A 20,614-nucleotide genomic window follows, 5' to 3' on the forward strand; every position below is an offset into this window, starting at 1 on the left:
GGAGGGCAGCAGTGAGCATGGGAATTCAGTGGCACTGTGCAGTTCTGGGTGCCAACAGCAGGCGGCAGCACGAGCTGCTGGCGCTGCCGAGCACCCGCCCCGCCCCATCCCGGCCCCAGGGGCTCTGCAATGGTTTGGGATGGAGCGACCTTAAAGCCCGTCCGGTGCCAGCCCTGTCGTGGGCAGGGACATCTTCCCCTGGGCTGGGCTGCTCCAGGCTCTGCCCATTCTGGCCTTGGACAAAGCCAGGGATGGAGCAGCCACAGCTTCTCTGGGCAGCCTGTGCCAGGGCATCACCACCGTCACAGGGAAGGATTTTATAGGAAAGATGGGTGGTGATGTCTTTGAAAAAGGACTCAGAGGTTTGGGGGTCTTTAGGAGAATTTGTTGTCAGTGTCTTCAAAATGGTTCTTGACATCTGTGCATGAGATGACATGAAGTTTGTCATAGAACCCTGGTGGTTTGACCAGAAAGTTTGAAGTCCTGACCATTCGAGTAATAAGAGAAATGGGTCTCCACAAAGTCAATTCCATAACCCAGACACCCTGAACTTCTGAACTTTGGGAAAAAATGACAGCTTCAAGGGGGATGTGGGGTAGGGGGTTTGGGACAGCTGCACCTTCCTGATACCTCAGCCAGTGGGGAAAAGGAGAGGGAAATGTGTGGCTAGGAGTTTGGGATAAAAGGAGGCTGTGCTCTCCAAAACCTCGAGAGAAAAACCCCACAGGGATATGGCTGTGGAAACTCTGTCCCTTTATTGCAACCAAGTTTCAAGACTACTTTGTGAACACTTGGCTTTTCATGGTGTGGCTTTTCCTCACATGCTAAAGGTGCTGGGTAGAGCTTAAAGTGTGACTGGCAAAAATGATAAAACAATTGAAAAGAATTTTCAGAGGACAATAAAAGTGTCTCGATACAGTGGAGAAAGAGATAACAGGAACTCCAGTGGGCTTTCGGACAAATTCTGCAACACAGAAGGAGCAGTGCCTGCCAAAAGCAGAAGTTTGAGGCGAGGTCATCTGAGATATTGGGGGAGTCAATGAAAACGACTTCCTGATCACTTTGTAGGAACTCTCCAGGACAATAAGAGAATTTCCAGAGAGAGACGGAGCTCTGAAAATTGATTACAGGAAAAGTGCTATTTCTATATTGGCTAGGAGGCCGATTTTAATGAATATTTATAATTACGGTGGATAAATTCCCTGAGGCAAAGTTCCCCCAGCTTGCAGGACCAGAAGAGATCTGCTGTGAGTCTGAGCTTAAAAAGAATTCCGGCTTTCTGATACCTCCAGTTCCGTCAGGGAGTTCACACCAGCCAATTTTGGTATCAGGGGCTTGGGGGACTCCAGGGGACACATTGGGGGTGGGGGGGACAGGGGAAGGGGATCATGGCATCAGGATTGGGGCCCTGGGGGACACTGGTGGGACCCGGGGGTGAATGTGATGTGGGATTGGAGTCCAGAGGGAAGCTGGGGGACACTGGGGGACATGGGACTGGGGTTCACAGGGCTCTGGGGGGCAGCAGGGAAAGACTGGGAATGTGACTGGGGCCATGTAGGGGGCAGGGGGTGATCCCCATCTTTGGGTTGGCATCCTGGGGGAGGCTGAGGGAGCCCCAGGGGAATAACACAGGATTGTGGGAGTGGGATCGGGGTCCCTGGGGGGGCTGGAGGACACTGGGACATCCAGGAATCACCCCAGGATTTAGGATCAGGGCCTCAGGATGTGTGCAGGGGTCTCCTGGCCGAGGTTGCCCCCCTCCCCAGGCTGACGCCACCCTCCTTCCCCAGCCCCTGACTGAGGGACCTTCCCAATGTCCCCTGGTGTCGCTCCATGTCCCTCTGTGTTCCCCCATGTCCCCTCAGCATCCTCTCAGTGTCCCATCAGTGTTCTGCCATGTTCCTCAGTGTTTCCCATGTTCCACAGTGTCCCCTCAGTTTCCCAGTGGGCCCCAGTGTCCCACACTGGTCCCAGTGGACTCTCCTCTCTCTGGACCCCCTGGTTTGGACCCTGGCACTGCAGGCAATGACCGTGGCCAACACAGGCTTCACAGTTGTCCCCCTGGACATGGCTTGGAACTCCTTTGATGACCAGTACCCCGGCTGCCGACACGCCATGACTGAGTTGTTGCCAGCCCTCAACCACTTTGAGTTCCAGCAGAACCCTGTGTTTGCCCAGACCTGGGTGAAGGCTGCGGCCGAGTGGTGGAGGCGGGGGCCCCCTGTGACCCCTCTGTCCCCAGCCCAGGCCATCGCCCTCATGACCTACACAATGAAGGACGTGTACAAGGAGTTCAACACCGCCGTGCATGTGGCCGGACGCTCCCAGCAGGAATACCGGGACAATTTCCACTTCAAAACCCTGCATTTCCTGCTGACCGATGCTCTGGCAACACTGAAGGACACTCGGGGACCACGGTGTCACCATGTGTTCCGGGGTGTGCGTGGGGTGCGGTTCGAGGCACGGTGTGGTGACAATGTCCGGTTTGGTCGATTCACGTCAACATCGCTGCATCAACAGATTGCTCAGCAATTTGGGACAGACACGATGTTCCAGGTGCAGACGTGTTACGGCGTGGACATCCGAGAATTCTCCTCCAATCCTAGTGAGGAGGAGGTGCTGATCCCACCCTTCGAGACCTTTGAGGTCACCAGTGTCACCCAGGAAGGGGACAGGGCATTGATCCAGCTCCGATCCAGTGGGACCTTCAGCAGATACAGCTGCGAGTGGCTGCGATGTGACATCATGGGGAAAACCCGGAGGACAGGGACAGCCACTGTGGGTATGGGGACACCCATGATAAGGCACAGGGGACAATGACACCCACAGGTGATGGGGGACAGGGACAGGGACACCCATGACAGGGTGCAGGGATGGGGACCCCCACATCTGGGAGGGGACAGGGACACCCCTTCCAGGGGAGGTCAGGGACAGGGACGAGGAAAGGGACAGAGACAGGGACCACTGTGTGCTGACTCTGTCCCTCCCCTCTGCAGAGCAGCTCTGTAGGGACAGGCTGTGTGTGCTGGATGTGGGTGGGCCTGGATCAGGACCAGCCTGATCCCCCCCTGAACCTCTTGCACCCCCTGACACCCCTCACGGCACGGGAGTGCACCCGCTATATACCCCTGACCACTGTCAGCCCTAAAGCCCACCATGATCCCCTGAAACCCCACTGTGCCCCTGACACCCCATCATCCCTAAAGCCCCCGTGGCCCCTGACCATCAATCTACCTCCTGCACCCCTGCCACCGATCACCCCCAACCCTGCCCATTGCCTCTCGGGTAGACGGTCGTTAATTGCTGCCCCGAGATGTGCAGGATGTCTCTGTTTCAGCCCGTGCATCTGAAGAAAGAGTCAGAGCTCTTCAGTTTTTGGTCTTGAAGTTGTTTATTAATTCTTATCTATAAAATTTTCTTTCTGCCTAGCCGAGGTCTGCTCAGCAGGGCAGCCACAGGCACTCTGACTGCTCCCGAGGTGGTGTTATCTTTTTATACTACAAACTACATATAACATATTTACTCTTAATTCCCAATACCTATCACCTATGTTAAACAGTGCACTTCTACTCTAAACCAATCCCAAAGTGCCAGCATCACAGCAGAAAATGGAGAAGAAGAAGAAGAAGAAGAAGAAGAAGAAGAAGAAGAAGAAGAAGAAGAAGAAGAAGAAGAAGAAAGGCTGGACACACCCATGTTCCTCCATCTTGTCCCCATAACCCCCATACCAAAAATCCTAAAATCTACATTTTCACCCTGTGATCATTTTGTTATTATCATACTATTAAAACTTCTGTGACTTTAAGGTACTCATACAAAGCTGGTAACTTGATCCAGGGGTCAAAATCAAACCCACAGGTGCTCTGGACTGTGTGCCAGGGTCTCCGAGCCCCCCGGTGGGGTCCTCGGCAACTCTGGGCACCCGGAGGGATGTGCTGAGTTCTGACAATTGCCCCCATATCTCCTATCACTCCTCATCCTGTGTTGTGGCCCCCTCCAGACCCCTCACATTCCCCATGACCCTCCTGACCCCTGATCCCCACCCCCATCATCCTCCATTCCACCTGAAACCCTTGTATGCCCCTCCTGTAACCCCTGATCTGTCTCTGACTGCCTTTAACTACCTCACCCCCATGGATCCCTCACCTCCCTCTTTTTTCCACAGGTGGGATCATCCCCAGGGCCCCCTCCCACCTCAGAGGGCTCCTCCTGGGCACTGCAGCCCTGGCAGTGGCCACCAGGATCATCTGAGCTACAGGGGCACTGAAGTCACAATGGACTCTGCAATTACCAAGGACTATGATCCCCAGAGAAATGAGGTCACCAAGACTACCAAGGCCACCAGTGCCATTATGTCCACTATGGCCACCATGAGGCCACTGTTGCCACCGCTGTCACTATGGTCACTGTAGCCACCACTGGCACTCTGGCCACCATGGTCACTATGATCACCAAGGCCTCTATGAACACCTAGATCACCAAGACTCCTTCGACCACAAGGATACCACAGCTATTGTGACCACTGTGCACACGAAGGCCATTGTGCAAAGCAATTCTATTAAAAAATTCTACCAAAAAATTCCATTAAATAGTTCTGACAAAGCCAGCAAAAAGTGATCATTCTTAAGCGGGACTCCATATAACTTCCCACACCAACACTCATGGGAACATCCCTTTCTCTCAGTCTCAAGGAGGAACCCTGGGGAGCATCCCCTTCCCAAAAGAGGAACCTCACGCACATTTCGTTCCAAGCAGGAATAGGGGAGAGGGATCTCTGTCTGAGTGGGGACTCGTCATTCCCAGGGTCAGGCGATGGACGGCCAGGCCCATCACTGGTGATCCACCCTCACTTGTCAATTTGGGTCTGATGATTCGGGCTGGTTTTGGCTCAATTCAGCAGCAAAATCAGCAGCAAACCCCTCTCAATGCAGTCCCAATAGCCAGAAATGGGGCATTGTCCCTTGAGCACATTCCAGGCAGAGCATCCTGACGCATCCAGCATTTTGGGGGGACATTAAAGGCTGGAAATAGGGAGGTTCAAGAGGGAAAGGATAGGTCCTGTCCCTGGGGAGGGACAGTCCCCAGTGCCAGACCAGGCTGGAGGGGACATGCATAAGCAGCTCTAGAGAAGGACATGGGAGTGCTGGTGGGTGACCAGTGGAGCTGGCTGTGTGGCCCTTGGGCCAGGAGGGATCCAGAGGGCATCAGCAGGAGCAGAACCAGGAGGTCAGGGAGTGATCGTGCCCTTCTGCACTGCCCAGGGAGGCACATCAGGAGTGCCACTTCCAGCTCTGTCCTGTGCTGTGTCCAGCTCTGCCCAGTGCCTTGTCTAGTTCTGGGCTGCTCTGGACCCAATCCTGTGCTCAGGGATGACGCTGCCTGAGCTGGGAGGTTGGGCCAGGTGCCCACTCTGGGTCCTTCCAACCTGACCCATTCTGGGATTTGGGGATTCTGGTGGTTGTGGTTCAGGAATTGTCCACAGGAGGGCAGCAGCGAGCATGGGAATTCAGCGGCACTGCACATGCGCTGCCCCCAGCTGCAGTTCCAGGTGCCAACAGCAGGCGGCAGCACGAGCTGCAGGCGCTGCCGAGCACCCGCCCCGCCTCATCCCGGCCCCGGGGGCTCTGCAATGGTTTGGGATGGAGCGACCTTAAAGCCCGTCTGGTGCCAGCCCTGCCATGGGCAGGGACATTTTCCCCTGGGCTGGGCTGCTCCACACCCTGCCCAACCTGGCCTTGAACCCTTTCAGGTGTGTGGCAGCCTCAGCTTTGTTATCGATTGGTAATGTGGTGACCGGCTCTCACAATTAAGGGAATGAATAGTGTGTGTTAAGAGAAGTTTTGTTGATGTATGGTTATGTTACTGTAGTTTGTTTTTTGGACGCTCTGTTCCCCTCACAGTCCCCTTCCCACCTCCCATATTGTTGTCACTAGATGGCCCTGGTTGTCAGGGTGTCAGGAACACGTGGAGGGAGGGCTTGTACCTGTGCCCCTTGTGTGGGACTGCTGGGAATGGGAGAAGCTGTTGCTGGGGAGGCGTGGCATCACAACACCTCACCTCCAATCAGACAGCAGGAAGGTCTCCACCAATGGACAGCAAGGAACAGTCAACTGGCAGACTTTGGGAGGGGCCAGGCATTTATAAGGAAAATATTTGAATATATATGTCTCCTTATGAATTTGTATTTACCTGATGCAAGACAAGGAATATAAAAGGCAGAGCTGCCATTTTGTGGCAGTTAGTCACAGTCTCAGTTTTGTCCCTTTTTCCTTATTCAGTTCCTTTATTGTGTTGTTGAGGTTTAATAAACCTTTAAAAATTTAAAGTGAGCTATCGTTTCTCACAGGCGCTACCAAGGCAACCATGGTCCCCAGAAAAATGAGGTCATCAAATGCCAAAGCCACTCCTGCCATTTTCCCTGGAGGAAATGAGAAAAAGAGGAAAAGAGAATGGGAGACAAATCAAATCAAATCTCTTGTCTTTTTGCAAATATTAAGATGAATGCTATATGTATATGTTAAAATCACTTTGCTTTTATTTCTGCTATTAACAAAAACTTAGATGTAGTAGTGGTAGCTGATATAGATACGAGTGAACTGTCTGTTTGGTCAGGATAACATCCAGTGGACATGTCATGAGGACCCCGCTGTTGCCAGCTATCAGCATCTGCCATCTGAAGAAAGTATGGACCAAGGGCCAGACTGGAAGTGATAAAGGGAAGGAGCCAAAACCACAGCCAAGAAACAGGCATGCTCTAAAAAGGCAGATCCGAGGACAAGGCATGTAAAATAGTTCTGGAATATGTTAACTAATGTAGGGAAAACTCTGGATGTGCACAGTGGTCTATGAGTATGCAATGGGCTGATGTAATGGAAAAGGTATTTAAGGGGTTTCCCTGAAGGTGATGGTGTGCTCTTGGCTGAGTGCTGAGACGCGCCCAGCTGTAATCTGTCTTTTACTGTCTTAGTCTCCTATTCTCCTTTATTAAACTTTCTAAATTTTCACAGGAGAGTGAACGTGTTTTGTTATAAACAAAAAAATCTGCCAATTTTTTTTGTGGGAAAAAAGTTACAAAATCAGTCAGACCAGTGTTGCTGCTACAGTGCTTACCTGTTTGTTATGATAATCACAAGTTCTAAAAGTTAATGGTTCTTTTTGTATCAGTAAAGGCCCTGGCTAGGGCTAAGTTAATGGCTCTTCTCCCCAGACAGTGAGGGGAGGGGACCAGATGTGGGAGGGGCGGGGCATCAGAAGATGCAAAATAACTTTGAGACCAGCATGCCATGGGAAGTGTCAAATTTACCGAAAAAAAACCCCGAAACAACGAGCCAATGCAGAATTAAGAAATTAGAGTGATGCCTGGACGTGAGGAACAGAATGCTGAGCCTGCAGAGATGCTGAAAACCTTTGTTGCCCCTCACCCTGAGCAAAGAAATCATCTTAAACCAAGACCTGGAGCTAGAAGGCAGAGGAAAGTCGAGATTGAGGTTACACCCAAGGCTCCCACAGGACTGGACCCCCAACTCTGCCCCTAGTGGACAAAGCTGCACATATCCTGCTCTTCCGAGTCACCCTGGGAGAGACGACAGAGACTGCAGACCCGTCAGGCTTCCCAGTCTTGAGCTGATCACTTTTAATAAAGGCATTAAAGGAGAAAAAGTCTCCTGCCCTGTTTATTTCATGTTTTTCACATCTCACAAGCAGAGGCTCACCCCACAGCAGAAGAAGCAGCTCTGGGCTGGGCTGTGGTGGCAGTAGTGAGTTCCCTTCCCCAAGCAGCAGCTCTGACCATCCCTCTCCAAAGCTCAGAGAGACAGAGAGACAGAGAGAGGGAGCCCGAGAGAGAGAGAGACAGCAGCTGCCCCAGCTGCATCATTCACCTGGCCAATTCTCACAGTATCTCTGCCCCTCAGAGAGAGACTCCCAGGTAAGAGAAATGCAACCAGATGCCCTCCTTCCCTGAGCTTGGCCACTTCTTTTGCTTTTCTTAAGTACCCAGTCATTAGTGTTTCCTAGCAACTTCTGGGAAAAAATTCTGTAAGTAAAAAGGAACAAAAAAAAGAAACCAGTGAGAAATGAGGGCTCATTTTAAAATGTTAAATGTCTATTAAACCAAAGCAACACAACAAAGAGACTGAATAAGGAAAAAAAGACAACACTGGTAGCATGGCTAACTGCCAGAGGCTCATCTAACAAAATGGTGGCTCTGCCTTTTATACCTCTGGTCTTGCATCAGGCAAATACAAATTTGTAAGCAGTCATAAATACTCAAAAACTTTCTATATAAATACCTGCCCCCTCCCAAAGTCTACCAGTTGACTCTTCCTTGCTGTCCATTGGTGAAGACCTTCCTGCAGTCTGACTGGAGGTGAGGTCTTTTCATGCCACGCCTCCCCAACAACAGGCTTTCCCCATTCCCAGCTGCCCCAAGCAAGGGATACAGGTACACACACGCCCTCCACATGACCCTGACAACCCTGACAACCAGGGCTATCTGGTGACAACAATTCAGAGGGGGGAAAAGGCAACTTTGGGGAGAACAGAGGGTACCCAAAAAAAACCCTACAATACCATAACCATACATTAACAAAACTTCTCTTAACATACACACACTATTCATTCCCTTAATTGTGAGAGCCAGTCATCACATTACCAATTGATAACAAAGCTGAGGCTGCCACACACCTGAAAGGGTTCAAGGCCAGGTTGGGCAGGGTGTGGAGCAGCCCAGCCCAGGGGAAAGTGTCCCTGCCGATGGCAGGGCTGGCACCAGACGGGCTTTAAGGTGGCTCCATCCCAAACCATTGCAGAGCCCCCGGGGCCAGGATGGGGCGGGGCGGGTGCTCGGCAGCGCCTGCAGCTCGTGCTGCCGCCTGCTGTTAGCACCTGGAACTGCAGCTGGGGGCAGCGCATGTGCAGTGCCGCTGAATTCCCATGCTCGCTGCTGCCCTCCTGTGGACAATTCCTGAACCACAACCACCAGAATCCCCAAATCCCAGAATGGGTCAGGTTGGAAGGACCCAGAGTGGGCACCTGGCCCAACCTCCCAGCTCAGGCAGCGTCATCCCTGAGCACAGGATTGGGTCCAGAGCAGCCCAGAACTAGACAAGGCACTGGGCAGAGCTGGACACAGCACAGGACAGAGCTGGAAGTGGCACTCCTGATGTGCCTCCCTGGGCAGTGCAGAAGGGCACGATCACTCCCTGACCTCCTGGTTCTGCTCCTGCTGATGCCCTCTGGATCCCTCCTGGCCCAAGGGCCACACAGCCAGCTCCACTGGTCACCCACCAGCACTCCCATGTCCTTCTCTAGAGCTGCTTATGCATGTCCCCTCCAGCCTGGTCTGGCACTGGGGACTGTCCCTCCCCAGGGACAGGACCTATCCTTTCCCTCTTGAACCTCCCTATTTCCAGCCTTTAATGTCCCCCCAAAATGCTGGATGCGTCAGGATGCTCTGCCTGGAATGTGCTCAAGGGACAATGCCCCATTTCTGGCTATTGGGACTGCATTGAGAGGGGTTTGCTGCTGATTTTGCTGCTGAATTGAGCCAAAACCAGCCCGAATCATCAGCCCCAAATTGACAAGTGAGGGTGGATCACCAGTGATGGGCCTGGCCGTCCATCGCCTGACCCTGGGAATGACGAGTCCCCACTCAGACAGAGATCCCTCTCCCCTATTCCTGCTTGGAACGAAATGTGCGTGAGGTTCCTCTTTTGGGAAGGGGATGCTCCCCAGGGTTCCTCCTTGAGACTGAGAGAAAAGGACGTTCCCATGAGTGTTGGTGTGGGAAGTTACATGGAGCCCCACTTAAGAATGATCACTTTTTGCTGGCTTTGTCAGAACTATTTAATGGAATTTTTGGTAGAATTATTTAATAGAATTGCTTTGCACAATGGCCTTGGTGTGGACAGTGGTCAATGTGGTTGTGATAGCCTTGTGGCTCTGGGAGTCTGGGTGATCAAGGTGGTCATAGTGACCTTGGTGGTTATAGTGACCATGGTGGCCAGAGTGACTGTGGGGGTCATTGTGATCATGGTGGCCAGAGTGGCTGTGGTGGCCACCATAACCACAGCGACAGTGGTTGTCCCGGTGTCCTCATGGTGGCAATATTTGCCAAGATGTTCATTGTGGCAGTGGTGGCCTTGGCAGCCTTGACGGACTCATTTCTCTGGGAGTCCAGGAGGTTTTGGTGATCATGGCAGCCATGGTTGCCACAGTGACTACAGCCACCTTGGTGACCTTGGTGGCCTCCTGGATCAGACGATCCCATTGGGCACTACCACGGCTGCGGTGGCCAGGAGGAGTCCTCCGAGGTGGAAGGTGGCCCTGGGGACGCTTCCCCCTGGGGGACAAAGAGGGATGTCGGGGGGTCCTGGGGGAAGTGCGGGGCTCGGGATGGCCAGGGTGTGAGGAGAGGGCAAGGGTGGGTAAGGGGGGCCAGGGAGTTCAGGGCTGTCAGGGTGGGCTTAGGGGTGATAGGAGTCAGGGGGACTCAGGGGGTGCCACAGGGGTGAGCGGGGCTGGCAGTGGTTCAGGGACTGTTGTAGGAGGGCTCTTGGGGGGAGTCCCAGCCCACCTGCATCCATCACATATGGACTGTTCCCACAGCACTGCCTCTGGTGGATTAGAACAGGGTCAGAATGGAGAGGTCCCTGTGCCTGTCCTTGCCTTGCAGGGGCATCCCTGTCCACTCCCGGATGTGGGGGTCTCCATCCCTGTGCCCTGTCATGGGTATTCCTGTCCCTGTGCCCACAATGGGTGTGCTCAGGCTTGGTGTCCTCAGCATGGAGTATCCGTGTCCCCCCCACAATAATTTTCCCTGTCCCCCATCCCCAGTGAATGTCATTGTCCCCTGTGCCTGATCCCCTGGGTTTCTCCATGGCTACATTGGGTACCCTCATACCCCCAGGCTGTCCCATTGCAGCCACTCGCAGTTGTATTTGCTGAAGTTTGCGGCAGAGCGGAGATGGATGCACGTCCTCTCCCTGTACTGGGTGACTTCGGTGACCTCAAAGTCTCAAAGGGTGGGATGAACACCCCCCGATTCCTGGATTTTCAGTGAAGACGTGGATACCCACATGGTGGCACGTGTGCAGCTCAAACACTGTCTCCTTCTCAAAGCACTGGCCGCTTGGTTTGCTCAGCAATGGTGATGTGAATTTACCAAACCGGATAGTGTTGCCATGCTGTCTGTCGAACTGGACCCCACACACCCGCGAGAACACGTCAAGACACCACCATTTCAGAAGGTCCCTCAGTATGGCCAGGGCATCGATCAGCAGGAAATGCAGAGTTTTGAAGTGGAAGTTGTCCCGGTATTCCTGGTGGGAATGCCCGGCCACACACATGGCCTCATTGAACATGAAGCACAGGCCATCCACTGTCTATGCCATGATGGTGGTGGCCTGCTCTGGGGACAGAGGGGTCATAGGGGGCCCCCACATTTGCCACTTGGCCACAGCCTTTGCCCAGACCTGGGCAAACACACAGTTCTGGTAGAACTCAGAGAAGTAGAGGGCAGCACTGTGGTCATGCCAGGGTCACAGCCCCGGTACTGGTCATCAAAGGAGTCCTGGGCCATGTCCAGGGTCACCACGTCAATGCCCGTGGTGGCCACGGCCATTGCCAGCACTGCAAAGGTCTGAGCCAGGGAGGCCATGGAGTGGAGAGTCCACATGGACCAGTGTGGGACACTGGGGGACACAGAGAGGACACAGAGGAGACACAGGGAGGGTTCATCAGTGAGAGACTGGGGAGGGGATTGGGTCAGCCTAGGGGGAAGGGAGGCACTCCTGGCCAGCCAACCCCTGGGAATGTCTGGGGTCCCTGATCCCAAATCCTGGGGTTACTGATGCCTCCCCAATGTCCCCCAGCCCCAGGGACCCCCAGAAGCCCAATCCTACTCCCATGATGACAAGACCCCAATCACACTTCCAGTCCCCAATTTCTTTGCTGTCACACCAGGACCTCAACACAAATCCAGCATCACCCCCTGCCCCCACAGTGTTTCCCAGCTCCCCCATGACCCCAATCCCACTCCCACCATTTCATGTCCCGCCTCACTTCCCCCCAGAGCACCCCATGACCCCAGTCTCAGTCCTGTGATCCCCCCAGTGTCCCTCCAGCAGCGCAATCACAATCCCAGTCCTGTGTTTACCCTTCTGATGTCCTCCTAGTGCTCCCTGGAACCTCAGTCCTGCTCCGAATCCTCTGCAAGCCTCTGGTGACCCGAGGCACCTCTGGGACTGCACCCAAATTCCTAAAGCCACTCCCTCACTGGCCCCAGTGCCCCCCAGGTCTCTCTCCCAGGCCCAAGTCCCGCTCCCATTCCCATTAGCCATTTCATGTCACCCCAGGACCCCAGCCCAAATATAGGGGTCACCCCCTGCCCCCACAATGTTGCTGTGGAGCCCTCCAAGCCCCCACTCTGCAATCCCAGGCCCATGTCCCCCCCTTGAGTGTCCCCAGTGTCCACCACTCCCTGATACCAAAATCAGTTGGAGTGATCTCCCTGATGGAACTGGAGGTATCAGAAAGCCGGAATTCTTTCTCAGCTCGGACTCACAGCAGATTCCTCCTGGTCCTGCAGCTCAGGGAGACTTTGCTATGGGGTATTTATCCATCATAATTATAAATATTAATTAAATTGGCATCTTACCTAATATAAAACTAGCATTTTCCCCATAAATAATTTGTATGGCTCTGCCTCTTTTAGGAAATAATTTTTATTGTCCGGAGTATCATAAAAATGGGGTATCAGGATGTGGTTTTCACTGAGTGCCCCAATATCCCAGATGATCTCACCCTGAACTTCCATTTTGGGCAGGGGCTGCTCCTTCTGTGTTACAGAATTTGCCAAAACCCCCTCACTGGAGTTCTCTTTATCTCTTTTTCCTCAGGTTCCATCCACCTTTGCCCCGCTGTGTACACACTTTTACATCCTTTTATTGTTTTTTGTTCTCTCATCTTTAAGCTCTATCCAGCACCATTGAGAGATCAGAAACTTTCTATTTTCTTTCTTATTTCTCACCTCCTAGGACCCGAATCCCACTCCTCAGTGACTGTTCTCCTCATCCAAGAGGCCAGGAAATCCAATGTGGGACAAAACTTCATGGTATGTATTCTGCTTGCCATAGACTCAAGGGATGTGGAACAAAGGGAGGAGCTCACAGTGTTACAGAGAGCTCTGGAATTGGCAACAGCAAAAAGAGCAAACATTGGAACTCTCTTGCCATCTGCTTTGAGCATTGCTCCTGCCCATGCAGCCATATGGAGAGAAAGAAGTCAATTACAGCACAGGAAACTCCAATTAAATATAAACAAGAATTATTGTCCCTCCTCGATACTACCCAGCTGCCCAAAGTGCCTGTACTACAATCCAGGGCACACCAGCTTGGGGATTGACAAATCCATCTGGGAAATAGACTTGCATTAAATCTGCACAAGAGGTTCCACAACAAAGCATCCTGGTGTTAATTCCCGAGAAATGAATTTCAGCCCCAGAGGTGAGGCCTGGATAGAGTTGGGCAGAATGAAAATTGGCTGCTTATCTAAAAGCCCACAATAAGGAGCGTGGCTAGGTGGGTGATACCTCCCAATAACCAGGTCAGGCCCTCCCCAGCTGATGCTGCAATTTGTAAAGGAGAAAAACATCAGCAAAGCTCTGGGGAATCGATGCCATGGGGGCTGGTCTGTGGCCTCAGATCCTCAGTGTCCGTAGGAAAAAACTGCCAGGTCTATTACAAAGCAATGCCTGATGTGCTTTCAAAAGAACACTTTGAATTCAAAACCATCACCTCCAGGCATCACTGAAAGAGGAAACACACCCAATGATAACTGCCAAATGGAATTTCTGAGCTACAACACCAACATGGGCTCATGTATCTCCTGGTGTTGGTGGATCCCTTTTTTGGGGTCCAGAACTTCTCCTGCCACACCAACAAGGCCAGGGAAGCCACCCAGGCACTCCCCCAAGAGATCATCCCCAGGCTCAAGGTGCCTGCAGGGATGTCACCTGATAGGGGACCCCAATTGGTATCTGAGGTGTGACAGCAACTCAGTGAGCAGTGGGGAGTGGGACTGGGGGCAACTGGGGGGACATGGGACAGTGGGATTGCGGTTGTTGGGGCTGAGCAATAAGAGAGAGAATAGAAAGTTTCAGATCCCTCAGTGGTGCTGGCTAGGGCTTAAAGAAGAACTAGCAAAAACCAATAAAAGGATGTAAAAGTGCGTTCACAGGAGAGCAAAGGTGTCTGGAACTGGTGGAGTAACAGATAAAGGGAACTCCAGTGAGGGCTTTTTGTCAAGTTCTGTAACACAGAAGGAGCAGCGCCTGCACAAAGCAAAAGTTTGAGACATGGTCATCTGGCATATTGGGGAACACAGTGAAAACCACATCCTGACATCCCATGTTTTTGACTCTCCAGGACAATAAAAATTATCTCCTAAAAGAGGCAGAGCCATGCAAATTATTTATGGGAAAAGTGCTGTTTCTGTATGAGATAAGGAACACATTTTCATGAATATTCATAATTACAATGTATAAATGCCCCATGGCAAAGTCCCCCATGAGCTGCAGGACCAGGAGAGATCTGCTGTGAGTCCGAGCTGAGAAAGAATTCCGGCTTTCTGATACCTGCACTTCCATCAGGGAGTTCACTCTGGTTAATTTTGGTATCAGGGACTGGGGACCCTTGTGGGGGGAACACGGGACTGTGGGATTGGGGTCTGGGGGGGCACTGGGGGTGTCACAGGACAGGGGCTGGGGTCCTGGGGTGGTCTGGGGGCAGTGATGGGAGACACAGGACCATGGGAGTGGCAGTGGGGTACTGGGGGACACTTGGGGGGCACATGGGACTGGATCGGGGTCCAGGGGTCACTGGGGAGGTCATGGGACTGAGAGTGGGATTGGGGAAAGGGGGAGAGGGGACAGGGACTAGTGGGACCCACTGGGGACCCCAGACCTTGGGTCAGGGTCCTGGGGGACATGGGGTCACTGGGAGGGGTACAAGGGATTGGGGTAATGGAGACACTGGGAAACACCGGGAGGTGGGACACAGAACTGGGAGTGGAACTGGGAGTCTGGGGGTCACTGGGGTTACTGGGGGAGGGAGTCAGGAAGTGACCCCAGGATTTGAGTCAGGCTCTTGGAGGGGGGGTGACAAGATGACAAGACACCTTGAGGGGGGATATAGGACTCTGGGAGTGGGATTGGGAGTCTGGGGGGTCTGGGGGACACTGGGGCATCCAGGAGTGACCTCAGAATTTGGGATCAGGCTCCAGGACATGTCCAGGGGTCTCCTGGCAAGGGCTGCCCCACTCTCCCTGGGCTGAACCCACTGTCCCTCCCCAGCCCCTCCCCAGGGAAGCCTCCCCATGTCCTGCCATGTCCTTCTGCGTCCTCTGTGTCCCATCAGTGTCCCCTCAGCATCCCCTGGTATCCTCCAGTGTCTTCCCTGTGCCCCCCAGTGTGTCACACTCTGTGTCCCCTCTGTGTCCCCCAGTGTCCCACACTGGTCCCTGTGGCCTCTCTTCTCCATGGCCCCCTTGGCTCAGACCCTGGCACTGCTGGCAATGACCATGGCCACTGCAGCCATTAAGGTGGTGCCCCTGGACATGGCCCTGGACTCCTTTGATGACCAGTACCTGAAGTGTAGGGATGAAATGACCAAGCAGCTGCCGGAACTCAAGCGCTCTGATTTCCTCAAGAATGGCACATTTGAAAAGATCTGGAAAAAGGCCACAGCTGAGTGTGAGAAACCAGGCTCCTGTTCATCCACTCTGACCAAAGACCAGGCCATAGCCCTCATGGTCTATACAATGGGGGATGTGTATAAGGAGTTCAATGATGCTGTGCGCAAGGCTGGAAATTCCAGACAGGAATACCGGGACAAGTTCTACTTCAAAACTCTGCATTTCCTGCTGACCGACGTCCTCCAGAAGCTGAAGCTGAGACGCCCTAAGGAGTGTCTGGATGTGTTCCGGGGGGTGAAGGACTACCAGTTTAAGGTGAACACTGGCGCTATAATCCGCTTCGGTCAATTCGCTTCGTCATCGCTGGACAAAACGGTGGCCCAGGGTTTTGGGACAGACACGATGTTCAAGGTGCAAACGTGCCACGGAGCCGACATCCACAACTTCTCCTTCAAAAAATATGAGAAGGAGGTGCTGATCCCGCCCTTTGAGACCTTTGAGGTCACCAAAGTCAAGATGGAAGGAAGCGGGTTGAACATTGAGCTTCGCTCCACTGGGACCTTCAGCAAGTACAACTGCGAGTGGCTGCGAGGTGACATCATGGGAACAACCTGGGGGGATGGGGACACTCAGTGAGGGTTGGGGACAAGGACACACAGTGCTGGGGACACCCATGGCCCAGAGGGGACAGGGACACCCACTGTGGCTGGGAGGCAGGACACCCAGAGCTGGGGACAAGGACAGGGACAGCCACTGCTGGGCACAGGGGATGGGGACACTCAGTGACAGGTGGGGGGGACAGGGACATCCAGTGCTGGGGACACCCACTGGGGTTGGGGGTACAAGGCCACCCATGGTTGGGCACAGGGGAAAGGGACCTCATTATGGCCCCTGTCTGATCCCACACCATCAGTGCCCCCCCATTACCCCTGTCCCTCCCCCAAAGGCCCTCCTGACCCACCTGACCCTCTCACCCCATGATCCCCCTGACCTCTCTCTTTGTCCCCACAGGTGGGAGTCTCGCCAGGAATTCTCCCCACCTTGGGGGGCTTCTCCTGGCTACCGTGGCCATGGCAGTGGCCATTGGAACCCTCTGAGCCACAAGGCCCGCAAAGTCACTGTGGTCCTGGGGGCCACTGTGGTCACCATGAACATGAAGGCCACCGGGACCCCCAGAGGTCACAAAGGCTATCAAGGCCATTATGGCCACTATGGTCACTTTGTCCACTGTGATCACTGTGGCCATTGTTACCATTGTGGTCATTGTGGCCATTATTGCCACTGTGGCCACCATGGTCACTGAACAAGGTGCCCATCCTGTAAAAGCCCCTCCGAGAGCTGCCCAGCGAGGGACCGATGCCAGGGCAGCAGGACCAGCACAAGGGGGGCTGGAGCAGCCAGGAGAGTGCAGGACAGCACGGACAGCAGAGATTGGGCAGCGCCTGGGGCCGCTTGGGCACTTCCTGACGGAGGGGTTTGGGAGTGGCAACATCACGGCCACCTGCTGATGCTCCTTGGCTGCCTCACCTGATGTAGCAATAAATTGCCGCTTGCTCACCTGCTGTATAAGAAATGTATCAAAAACTGGATCCTTGCTCACCTGGTGTATCAAATGTTTATCAGAAATTTGATCCTTGCTTGCCGCCTGTTCTAGCAAAAGTTGACCAGGATTTGCTGCTGGCTTGCCTGATGTCTCCACTGCAGCTCCTTTAACTCCTCTCCTGCAGGGCGCCTCATTTCCTAAAATAGAGCTGTTCCTGGAGTTTTTGTTAGAGGCATATCAATGCTTTATTTCTCAGACCTCGATCTTCAAAGAGGTGCTGGAGAAATGTTCCTCCCTTTTTCCCGGTTCATTGCAGCCCCTCACAAAGAACCTGGAAGGGTTGGAGCATGTCCAGGGAAGGGAGGAAGCTGGAGAAGGGTCTGGAGAACCAGGAAGGGCTGAGGGAGCTGGCAGAGTCTGCTCAGTGCAATTAAAAAAGGATGAATAATCAGTTTGGGGCCAGTTCCAAACTTCCTGATTTGAGGTAACGCAACAGAAGCAGCACTGGGAGGAAAAACAGAAAAAAAACAGAATGAAGAAGGATTAAAAATAAAATAGAGAAATGGGGACAGAGGCAACACCACACATTTATTTATGGAAAAAAACCATGGTGTTTCGCTCAGGAAACTCTTTTTCCTTTCAAATCAGGGATTTTCCCTCTTTACCCGCTCGTCTCCTGGAGCTGTGGTTCCGAGATTGTCCACAGGAGGGCAGCAGCGAGTGCGGGAAATCAGCGGCACTGCGCATGCACCGCTCCCAGCTGCAGCTCTGGGTGCCAACAGCAGGCGGCAGCACGAGCTGCTGGCGCTGCCGAGCGCCCGCCCCGCCCCATCCCGGCCCCGGGGGCTCTGCAATGGTTTGGGATGGAGCCACCTTAAAGGCCGTCTGGCGCCAGCCCTGCCATGGGCAGGGACATCTTCCCCTGGGCTGGGCTGCTCCAGGCCCTGCCCAACCTGGCCTTGGACACGGCCAGGGATGGGGCAGCCGCAGCTTCTCTGGGCAGCCTGTGCCAGAGCATCACCACCATCACAGGGATGGATTCCTTCCCAATATTCCATCTGACACTATCCTGTGGCATTGGGGAGCTATTCTCCCTTCCCTATCCCTCCACGCCCTTATCCAAAGTCTGTCCCCAGCTCTCCTGGAGCTCCTTTAGGTAGTGGAAGGGGCTTTGGTGTTTTCATGGATCCTTCTCCTTGCTGAACACACCCAGCTGTCTCCACAGCAGAGAGGCTTCATCCCTCAAAGCATCTCCGTGGCCTCCTCTGGACTCACTTCAGCAGCTCCACATCTCCTCTATGCTGCTGCCCAGAGCTGGCAGAGCCATCCGAGTGGGGATGCCTCATGATGGTGGGAAGGGCTCAGTGCCTGCCCTGCTCCCACCTCAGAACCAACACCCCATGGGGAGCACCCAAAGGGCTCTTGGACTCTGGACTTGGCCTCTGGCAGCATCACTGGCCCAGCAGCTGCTCCTGTCCCTGGCTGCAGCCCCAGTGCCTCCCCTGGCACTGCGGGCATGGGGCCAGCCAGGGCAGGAGGCAGCCCTGGGGCCAGTGGGACACAGGGCCAGCCAGGACAGCCCTAGGGCTGTGGGACACAGGAACAGCCAGGACAGCCCTGGGGCCGTGGGACATGGGGACAGCCAGGACAGCCCTGGGGACAGCAGGACACGGGGACAGCCAGGAGAGCCCCGGGGCTGTGGGACACGGGGACAGCCAGGAGAGCCCCGAGGCTGTGGCACACAGGGACAGCCAGGGCAGTCCCGGGGACAGCAGGACAGGGGGACAGCCCGGACAGCCCCAGGGCTGTTGGACACCGGGCCAGCCCCGGGGATCCTGTGTGTGACACTCACATGGCCTCGGGGGTGGGACAGGGACAGCAGCAGCACGACAGGTGCTGGGGAGGGGTTTCCAGGAATAAACAAACCGCAGGGTGCGATCCGGAGGGCAGCAGAGAGGAGAAGCTGCCAGGGCAGCTCCGCTCCGTCAGGGGCGGCCCGGAGCCAGCAAATCAGGCAGCCTTGGCTCTGGAATCAGGGACAGGGACAGAGAGGGACAGCGGACAGAGAGGGACCTGGAGAGCCCCGGGAGAGGGACAGGGGACAGAAAGGGACAGGGGACAAAGAGGGACCTGGGGACAAAGAGGGAGCTGGGCAGCCCCGGGAGAGGAAAGGCTTGATCTGTACCCCCAGGAGCAGAGCAGTGGGATGTAGAGCCCCAGGAACAGACAGGTGGGAGATGGAGCTGGGGCGCTGCACCCCACACACTGCTCTGTGAGCTCAGAAATGCCATCAGACCCCAACGAGCAGCACCTGTGTCAAGCTCCTCCCGAGCTTATCAGGAGCACAGTCTGCTCCCAGGAATTCCTGCTGCATGGATAACAAGCTCCTCCTTTAACAAACGGCCTTGGGAACTCAGTTTTCTTTCCTGAACAACAACCCAAGTGGAACATTTTCTCTGTTGAACTTCCAGACAGAGCTCCTGGCCCGAATTGCAGCCGGGATGGAAAACGACCATGGCCAAAGTCCATCTTCTCTCCTGTGACCTGCAAACACTTCCTGGGAGCCTTGGAGCTCTCCTGCCCCTGGGCTGAATGCCGGGCATTCCCCGGGAGGGGCCTCACCTTGGCTGTGCTGGGAGCCTGGGCTGCTCCCCCGGCCCTCGGGGCTCAGCCCTGCAGAGGAGCAGAGGCACGGACCCTTCCCGAGCCCTTCCCCGAGCCCTTCCCGAGCTCCCGGGGCATTTCCCACAGGTGTAACCCTGACCCTGTCCCTGTGCATCCCCTAAGCCCTCCTGAGCTCCCGGGGCATTTCCCACAGGTGTAACCCTGTCCCTGTCCCTGTGCACCCCCCGAGCCCTCCTGTGCTCCTGGGGCATTTCCCACAGGTGTAACCCTGACCCTGTCCCTGTGCATCCCCCGAGCCCTTCCCTGAGCTCCCGGGGCATTTCCCACAGGTGTAACCCTGTCCCTGTGCATCCCCCGAGCCCTCCTGAGCTCCCGGGGCATTTCCCACAGATGTAACCCTGACCTGTGCATCCCCTGTGCCCTCCTGTGCTCCCGGGGCATTTCCCACAGGTGTAACCCTGACCCTGTGCATCCCCTGTGCCCTCCTGTGCTCCCGGGGCATTTCCCACAGGTGTAACCCTGACCCTGTCCCTGTGCATCCCCCGAGCCCTCCTGAGCTCCCGGGGCATTTCCCACAGGTGTAACCCTGACCCTGTGCATCCCCTGTGCCCTCCTGTGCTCCCGGGGCATTTCCCACAGGTGTAACCCTGACCCTGTGCATCCCCTGTGCCCTCCTGTGCTCCCGGGGCATTTCCCACAGGTGTAACCCTGTCCCTGTGCATCCCCCGAGCCCTCCTGAGCTCCCGGGGCATT

At 54.6% G+C, this 20,614-nt stretch overlaps 2 protein-coding genes across 2 annotated transcripts; both read left to right on the plus strand.

The window, feature by feature from the left end:
• The first annotated feature begins 2,025 nt into the window (after positions 1-2,025).
• LOC115913004 (NAD(P)(+)--arginine ADP-ribosyltransferase 2-like) lies at positions 2,026-4,251 on the plus strand. Its single transcript, XM_030964847.1, has 2 exons — positions 2,026-2,782; positions 4,166-4,251. The coding sequence occupies exons 1-2, from the start codon at positions 2,026-2,028 to the stop codon at positions 4,249-4,251; spliced, it is 843 nt and encodes a 280-aa protein (XP_030820707.1).
• An 11,286-nt stretch (positions 4,252-15,537) lies between these two features.
• Positions 15,538-16,790, plus strand: LOC115917091 (erythroblast NAD(P)(+)--arginine ADP-ribosyltransferase-like). Its single transcript, XM_030970825.1, has 2 exons — positions 15,538-16,285; positions 16,705-16,790. Exons 1-2 carry the CDS (start codon positions 15,538-15,540, stop codon positions 16,788-16,790), a joined length of 834 nt encoding a protein of 277 aa, XP_030826685.1.
• The last annotated feature ends 3,824 nt before the right edge of the window (positions 16,791-20,614 follow it).

Source organism: Camarhynchus parvulus, chromosome 2 (assembly GCF_901933205.1).
Source record: "Camarhynchus parvulus chromosome 2, STF_HiC, whole genome shotgun sequence".
Lineage (NCBI taxonomy): Eukaryota > Metazoa > Chordata > Aves > Passeriformes > Thraupidae > Camarhynchus > Camarhynchus parvulus.

Bases quoted from the DNA above. Each gene is read 5' to 3' on its own strand.
- LOC115913004 (XM_030964847.1), top strand. From the start codon at position 2,026: ATGACCGTGGCCAACACAGGCTTCACAGTTGTCCCCCTGGACATGGCT. The intron at 2,783-4,165 runs GTATGGGGACAC...TTTTTTCCACAG, and splicing joins GACAGGGACAGCCACTGTGG to GTGGGATCATCCCCAGGGCC.
- LOC115917091 (XM_030970825.1), top strand. From the start codon at position 15,538: ATGGCCCCCTTGGCTCAGACCCTGGCACTGCTGGCAATGACCATGGCC. The intron at 16,286-16,704 runs GTGACATCATGG...TTGTCCCCACAG, and splicing joins CAACTGCGAGTGGCTGCGAG to GTGGGAGTCTCGCCAGGAAT.